General features: G+C 43.6%; 1 protein-coding gene across 2 annotated transcripts in view; it reads right to left on the bottom strand.

Annotated features, from left to right (window-relative positions):
• The window catches only part of LOC110979617 (uncharacterized), a 42393-nt gene that overhangs the window by 3147 nt on the left and 30427 nt on the right, over nucleotides 1-8819 (bottom strand). For both annotated transcript variants that reach the window (XM_022235594.2, XM_022235595.2), the window contains 2 exons: nucleotides 4414-4596; nucleotides 1046-3154 (listed from right to left, as the gene is read on the bottom strand). In XM_022235594.2, coding sequence (XP_022091286.2) covers nucleotides 1046-3154; nucleotides 4414-4596 — 2292 coding nt within the window. The remainder of the gene's footprint in view (nucleotides 1-1045; nucleotides 3155-4413; nucleotides 4597-8819) is intronic.

Below are 8819 nucleotides of genomic sequence, written 5' to 3'. Positions count from 1 at the left end.
CTGTTGGCATTCAAGAAGAGAAAGAAAAAGTGTTTGAATTCACAGGATTTTTACCAAGTTTACTCGCTCCGCAGACGCATGCCTGAGGAGGCTGTATGGCTTGTTCACGATGTAAACTCTTGGCTTCGTCTCTGGCTTAATGCCAAGGCCTGTGATCGATTTGCTGTTGGATTTGAATTCAACGTTGCTAAACTGTGGCCTTGTGTTGGATAATTTGATATTTCTACAGCAAAAAAATAGTGCTACAGTGAGATTACGAGTCTCGTCTCAGGGTGTTTAAATTGATGAAACAGAAGCCAAAGGCCAAAGAGCGCAAGATACAAAATAAAAACCTCTTTTGATGGCACATACATGTATGCACCAGCAAGTGCCATACATCATACATAAAGGATGCATCATGTACTGTATTTGCATACGGAGCGACTGACCCAACTGACAAATGTCATGCCTTAATCTTAATTACTCTACCTGTAGATACTTTCACAGACTGTAAAGATCAAGTCAGAGGGTCAGTTTGTTTCACATGGATCTGGATCTTAATCAGTGAGCTTAACGCTGGGTCACTCCATCCATTAGGTGGGTTTTGGTGCCACTGAACCAATGACAGATCACTGATCTTGATCAGTGGTCTTAATGCTGGGCCACTCCATCCATTAGGCGGGGTTTGGTGCCAGTGAACCAATGACAGATCACTGATCACGATCCGGATCCGCGTGAAACAAACTGCCCCATACTGTGTTAGTGGTGCTCTGGAGGAAGATTCTATCAGTTGTCTCTACATCCAGGACTACCAGACCAGGCAGAGTCCCTACAGCCCTTTAGGGTACATAAAACCATACAGTTGTTGTCATTTACTCCCTTGGGATCGGAACTAGAATTGCATGATGATCCAAAGAAAAATCTATAGCTCTATGTGTAAATGCAAACATGGGAAGTATTAAAGAAAGGGAAAAGAGAGGAGTCAGTTGATCCTGGGGAAAATTGCATGCCTGTGTATGTACGTGTGATTCAAATATGGCAATGATAGGGTATCGGTAAGACTCACCTGATTGTAAAGACATCCATCATGGTCCTTCAGTGAGTCAATCCACTGCAGTACAGCCTGCCCGCAGCCTTGCTGCTTCCACCAGAAACCGAGCACCACTTTGGGCAGGCAGGGAAGCAAGGCCTGCAACTCCTGGCAGAAGTTGACGTGCTGCTGGCTGATGCCAGTCACGGGCACTCGCTTGGCGCTGGGACCTGCCTTGCGCCGGCTCGCCCTCTTGTGGCCCGACTGGAGCTTGTCCTCGAAGCTGTGCGACGAGTGAGGATTGGTGAGGCGAGATGATGTCTCATTAATGGACTCCAGGATGGCATCCTGACGGTGGAGCTTACGCATGGAGATCATCGGCATGCCTTGTTCTGGCTGCCCACTGATGCCAGGCTTGGGGGAAGTTACCGACATCGGGGACAAACAGGAATCTTCCAAACTTCTTGTCTTTCTTGGCAGGCTGGCACTCGAAGACGAGTTGCCTGGTGAACACTGGGCACAGCAGGGATTGTCCACCGAATCCTGACCGTAGGATGAGCTGGAGTCCAGGGAGTTGCTCTTGTTGGCTGCAACCTGGACATGGCATGAGCTGGGCCGTCCCCGTCCCAGGTCCATCAGTCGAGGACTATCCGGAGCATGGATGGTTCTCCTCTGGAGGCTGGCGGGTAGCGTGGTTGTGCTCCCAGGAACTATTGTGATATTGTGGGGCCTTGGGGCCCGCTTGCGGATGTAAAACTGTGAGAGGGAACTGGCAGATCTTGTCACTGTAACTTGAGATTTACCATTAACCTTATCGCCATTGGTTTCTTCAGTGTTTGTCACAGTGTTTTCCCGATTGAATTCTGTTCTACTCTGTTGATTGCATTCTTCCTTCGGGGTACTGTTCTGCAGCTTGGCTGTTGTGTGAATGACGGTGTCTTTTCTGGGAGGTACATCTGGACTTTCGATCTCTTGAAGGGTCTCAGGAACCCTCGGTTTGGCCCGGTTGGTCCTATCCAGCACGACGCCAGGTCTATTGTGGCCATTCTGCGCAACGTGATTCTCCACCCAAGTCTCGACATTCTGCCCAGTTTGCTGCTGGCTGTTACCGTTGCTAGCCTTACCCATTTTATCAGCATTCTCAGGATATGTCTCAAACGTACCATGGACGTCCAACTGATGCGTCATCCTCTGTCGCTTCTGCAACAGTCCATTGGCTTTGGGCTTGACTCCGGAGGGCACGCTGTCAGCCCGCTTGTTCATTTTGTCACTGCTGCTGCTGCGCATGGAACTCTGATGTGACGATATCCCACTGTCCAGACTGCACATGCTGTCTCGTTTGAAGCCCTGGGAGTCATCGGCCACTTGAATCAAATTGTTCTCCCTTGATTTACTCTCCTGTTCTGGGGCAGGTGGGACTTCTTTTGTGGAATGTGGTTTTTCTTGCTCATCCTCGGATGCCATCATGTCAAAGTAAGGGTTGACAATGCAGCAGCTGCCATCCTCTGTCATGTTGGCCAGGCTTTTCTTAGCTTCCTCCTTGGAGGCTGGTCCATTGCTCAGATCCTTCTTGGAGCCAGTGCCCGAGGATTCAGATGAACTGTGGAACTTCTTCGCCTTCTGGGGCTGGCTCCCCAGAGTGCAGTCACTTGAGGACTCCCCAACTGGATGCGACTTGACCTGCTTGGTCCGTCTAGGAAAGGTCCCGACCTCCTCCCATGGTGCACTGTCGGAGGTAGGGAACCGGAACTCTTTGGGAGAGGGGCACCGATAGCCATCTCTCCGGGTGCAGTCAGCGACGGCATTCTCCCAGCAGCGCAAGGCACTGGCCAGGCCATCGTCGCTGCCGCATGAGTCCACGGAACTGCTGGCATTCCTGTTCAAGGTGACATGGCACATGTCATCGGTCCAGGCCTTGGTGTCCGAGGGAGCCAGGGTCCAGCCACGGGTTACACCACGCTTGGGCCTGCGGTCCAGAGTCCAGGATTTGGTCTGGCTGGTCGGCTGCCCATCTTCTGGTACTCGTATCATCTTCAGCCAGGCCATCATCTCCAACAGCAGCAGTGCAAAGGAACGGACATCTCCTGAGCAGAGTAACTTCTCTGATACCTGTGGCTGTGCTGTGGCTGTTTGCTGGGGTCCCTCCTTGCAAAAAAAAAAGAGAAAAAAATCAAGAAAAAAATCAATGTGCATAATCTAATAATATTTGCTGTAATCTAAGCAAAAGTTGCCCAGCAGTTAATTTCCAGGGTTTTATTAGTGGTTGGCAGAAAATTTTTGCTATAAAAATGCATTATCCTTGAGTATATTTCACCGGCATAGACATGCATACGCTTGAACGTGCACGTGAATTTCAATGGTCTCATTAGAGTTGAAGTGAATATTGACCCAGAAATGTACATGCTCTCAATCTGCAAGGCTCACTGCCAACAGTCTCTTTAAAACAGATGCAGTTCCTGCCAGGACACTGCGTGCCCAGTAAAGCAACAAACTTGTACTTAAGTAAATTGATAAAGCCCTGTAAAACTGGGAAACCAAATTTTGGACTCGATGCATTCATTACTACACTTTGCTTCGCTGATGCAATAGGCGACAGCCAACCCAGGGTATGTTCTCCATTTTAGGCCTCAGATGACTTGGGCAACATCACAGAGGACGTCAAATGCATTATGCATGTAAATCACCATTCTGCACAATCACTGCACAGGCACAAGAAGGAGTGCCACCTAGTGTCCACCCTGAGTAGCTCATAAGCCTTTGAACAAACCAAACGGCGAATGATACGCTTAAATGAGAAAGCCTGGGGCGCAGGGAAAATCCAAGCTATTTGAGGCAGATAAATCCTGGTGTTGAAACTCCCCGAGGCCGGGATAACTTACAAAGAACCTGCTAATACTGGAAGGTCAGAGGGGGATATACCAAGCTGTTCCTCACTAACACTGTGCCAATTATTCAAATATTTGCATATTCAACTGACTATTGAATATATGAATACTAATTTCCAGAATTTTAAGATTCAGAGGTAAAAATGAATGACATAAAGAAGGAAAAAACTCAATCATTCGGTCACAAAATTGCATTCTAAAAAGGTATTTCAACATGTTTTAGTGGTAAGTAAACTCAAGGGCACCTGATGCATATGTCCAAAAATAAGGACAACAATTTATTTTTTCCTCAATTTTTCTTTCTTCGTTTTTACTGGTGTAAGAATATGCTGTTACTAAGGGAATGGATCAGGACTAGCTATCAGTTGGACTCAGCCTCTCCTGAGCTTTTTGTTTGCTTTTGTGGGAATTTGATACAACCGAATATTTGAACACTCAATCCAATGGAAGGTCGAATGCTTGAATATTCAATGACTTGAATGACTCAGCCTTATTCCTTGCTCTGTTCAACAAACCTACCATCTCCTGACACACCGTGGACCCTGGCACATTGACTGCTCCTGGTACACTGCTTGTGGCATTGCTGGGAGGGCTGCTGGTGGTGACATCTTTCTGTGAGCTCTTGTCGATGTCTGAGGGCAGCTTACGGGTCAGGTCTATGGCCCTGGAAAAGTTGGCGATGACAACTTTAATGGCCATGGTCTGTAATTACAATGGAGAAAATGTTGTTTGAATCTTCTGTCTCGGCATTTAGGCACATGAGAATGCAAAAAATCGGTCAAGCCATGTTGGAAATTCTGACAAAATCATGTTTCAGACAGGTACATGTACAATTGACAAATGCCCTTCATTCGTAAAACAAAGATTGTAGAACAAATCCAGACAAACTTTCCATGTTGATCTCACACTAAACAGGCCCAACCCACTGAGCACATTGGTAATTAGTGCTGGTCAGTCTCCAATGCTACACTGCGTATTCCAGCCGCAGCCATGTACATCCAATCCTAAACTCCAATCAAGAAGATTACGAGCGCTTTCCACTCACACAAACCGGTTCAGATTTTCTTTTTTACCTAGTGCTATTCACCTTTATAATTCAAATTTTAGCGGATAATTATTGTATGCATCCGACACCTTTTCAATCAGATTAGACTTTTTAAAATAAATTATCCGGCATATTAGTATTCAGATCTGCTTTGTTTATAATTATGGGTTTTGTTGTTGTTGTTTTTTTCTAAGGTTTGGCCTTTTTTAACTAAGGTTTTATGTTGGTGGTTAATATATATTTTTTTACCATCTTTGTTGTCTTAAGTAAACGTTTCTGTGTTTTAAATGTTTGTATCTTGTTTTTATGTGCACATTGGGAAGAAGAATTTCACTTTTAAAGTTTTTTTAATTGTGATGAAATAAAATATTGAATTGAATGTATTCCTGCACTCATAATGCCAGACCTACAGTAACTAATGGCTGTTATTGGTCAGAACACCGTAGGGCAAGACTTAATGGATTAGTCTACTGAACCTAGGCTAATACTTCTGGGGATGTTTGTTTATTTGTAGCAACAGCAGCATGCATACCAGTACAAATACTGTACATTATGGTGTCACACAAAGTACAGTATAACGAATGAAATGAATTAAAAACCAACAAAATAACAAAAATTGAATGGTCAGGAGCATCTAGGCATCACCTCTCCGGAGAGGAGCAAAGACGCTGCAGATATGTTTTTTAATTAAGAAACTATCAACAAGCCTTGTAACTTTTCACGATTGTTGTCTTTTTTATTTTCCAATTCCACAAAAATCCTGCCTTGATTTAAATAAAAAGAAGAGACCAAAGGCCACGTTCCTGCAAAAACTCCTTAACACAGCCGGAAATGCAAGGGATATTAAAAGATACCGTTCCCTTTGATAACCGGAGCCAGCCAGACTGCATCACCCTGAGCCCAACGGCTCTTTATAATGTCAAACAAGCACACTCACACACTCTCTCTCTCTCTCTGGCCAGCTCACAACCCAGACACATTATCAAATCTGAAGATGAAAAAAAAAAGCCCCTGAATGGGTTGGCCACACGAGAGCAAATGAAGTCTCCGTAATTCGGAAGACATGCAGTCTTCTCCGAATCAACTTGAGTCTTTCATGAATTCATTGACAAAGATAGCTTTTGTGAGAATATGCCACGCCGGCCTGGGAATAAATAACTATCCTGGTGCATGCTGACGTGAAGGGAATTAGCATTCTGAGAGGCCTGATTCTTTCCATATTATGTACGTTTATTGTACATCAATTCTCTTTATAAAAATTCATATGTATCAAAAACTAGCCTAGAGTAAAAATTTACCACACTGGTACTCACAAGAACGTATTTAAAATTTGTAACCTTACCAAACAAGTCAAATACACAAATTAACCTGAGCAGAAATTCTATATTTTTATTAAACTTATATGCAGTACCACAAGGAAAAACAATTTTCAACAAATTTTGTGACATCTCCTTAGTGTTTTCCACAAATTTCTCATCACAACAAATTGTTTACAACCAATACTAGGAAATGGCCAGTGTGTTTGTCTCCAATAATCCCATGCCATAGTGTAGAGGGCTCAAGTCAATTACTCTACAAGTGACCTGGTCCATTCAGACGTCAGCTGGAGTCAGTTGGCTTTCCTCCGGGGCTTTCTCCATATTTAGGAGGAAATACAGGAACTGAAAGGCAGAGCAGCTAAGGCTTGCGGCATCGCAATCTCTCCTCCTTTGATTGCCTCGGTTGCGAAGCGTGTTTTGACGGTTAGAATCTAATTGCCGGGCTCTATCGGAATGCCTTAATTCCTGTATAACTTAATTGGCATCGAATCAGGCCGAGCTGGACTTGGTTTAGGTGAGGTTACCTACAGTCCCTGTGAGCAGAATTTTGTGATGTCAATTCGCTGTGTGCAAGGTCAGCTGGAAATTGCTATCAGACCCGACTATCATTTGCAAATCACATACATGAGATCCCACCCTAAGTATTCAAGGAAGGCAGTGTCTCTTAGTTACCATGGGAAAGGGGATGGGAGAATTTATTATAAAACGAGAGCCATGTCTTTACATATAATGCTAAATGTATCCGTATAAAGAGAGAAATGAGAGGAGTGTGTATGACAATTATTACATTGTTTAAAGGGAATGGGCCGTGCTGGGAAGATTTCTTGTAATGCATGCATCAACACATAAAACAGACACACATATAACAAGAAAACGCATCTGCATAATTTCAAAATGCGTGGAAATATGTTAAAAATTATAGTTTTCACGACCCTATTTTGCTCCCTTCTGGGAGCAAAAACTCAACAAAAGCCGTCGGGTACCAAAAGTTGCCTGAGGAAATTCCCAAGAATCGTGATGTCATAGGATGGAGTCCTTTATCGGGCGACTGTTTACTGTTATGCAACGACGCGTTGACATGTACGTAATGTAGTAGCGTTAGCGTGTGCCATCATGTCAGACTCAAGCAACGATAATTCCAGCGTTGATGCTTTTTCGCAACATGACATCGATCATTTGTCATGTTTGTCTTATTCATTGGACAAAGAAAGCAACATTGAAGGAACTGATGAGGCACAAGAAATATTGCATTGTCAGTTTGAACCAGAATACACTCAGGAAGAGATTTTGCAACTCGAGGCTGTTGGCCACGGGCATGGCGGCGACCCAGAGGGATTGACAACAAAACACTGACTAGTGATAATTTTTTCCTGCACCACTATAAAAATTTGTCTTTCTGAAAAAACGTAATTGTCGTACCATCGGCTATTTGATAGCTGTATTCGCTGATGTTTGTAAATCCCATTTTAAAGTGAAACATGCACGTAATATCACCAATTCAAGATAGAAATTATTACACGTGTACAGCGTGATGCGAAACAAATGAACACAATGCGTCAAGTTAGTTGTCAAATAGCTCTGCCCCCTGTTAATAGAAGGGCATAGGAAACAAGACCAAACGTGGTTGACTTGACACGTACAAGCTACATACCCGACTATGTGCCAGAGCTGAGGGTATTATTATTCTTGCAAGAACCGATCAACTTTCTTGCCGGAACTATGCATTCTGGTCTGGAAAGTCCAGTCCGTCCTATGACGTCACATTTTGGCCAAGATTTATCTGCTGCCCTCATTGACACATTTCGATAAATTTTTGTGAAGAGCCAGGTGGAGAATAAAAAAAACCACACAGAAAACACCTATTTTTGTGGATTTAATGACATAAAAGAAAGGTTGATCCTACTTATTGTATATTACACGGTTGAAAACTATCATATAACGTCAATTTAACCCTACATGGCACATCCCCTTTAATCCTGAACCATGAAACATTCTGCTCATGGCTCATGTCATTCATCAGTGCTAAATGAATACTTGAGTAGTCTGGCATCAGGAAAATGTCATTGAGTAAAGGCGAGTACAGCACTGAAGTCCAGGTGCCATACAAAACAGATACCGTATAAATCACAATGTCCAAATTAAAAGTCCATGTTACTTTAGAGTGTGCTTCTTAACTGCAGTTTGCGGATGAATTTCCATCCTTTTCTTCCCCTCTTTCACCAGAAATGAAATATCACCCTCGTTAAACTAATAAATTTGAAGGGAGAAATGCCAAATAAAGTAGAGTGACCAGTATGAAGTTAATTCCTACAACTGCAATTATGCGCAGCAATGAGAACAAATACGCATACCTCACCGCCAGAAATCTGCTACTTCAGGCCCACACTGGGACTTTTTCAAAGGAACAGATCTTACAACAGTTTTATAAAATTCAAAACACTTTTGAACAAATTGATTCAGCCTGTATTTAGGACCCTTGAAGGTGTGGCTGCAAGAGGCTGGGAATTTTAACACTGACATGCCTGTAAAATTGTTCAATGTCGTCTCTTTTTACGGCAAAT

The sequence above is a fragment of the Acanthaster planci genome, linkage group LG01, assembly GCF_054643075.1.
Source record: "Acanthaster planci isolate LZ-2023a linkage group LG01, COTS_SCS, whole genome shotgun sequence".
In the NCBI taxonomy this organism is placed as follows: Eukaryota; Metazoa; Echinodermata; class Asteroidea; order Valvatida; family Acanthasteridae; genus Acanthaster; species Acanthaster planci.
This window is presented reverse-complemented; position numbering and strand designations above follow the sequence as displayed.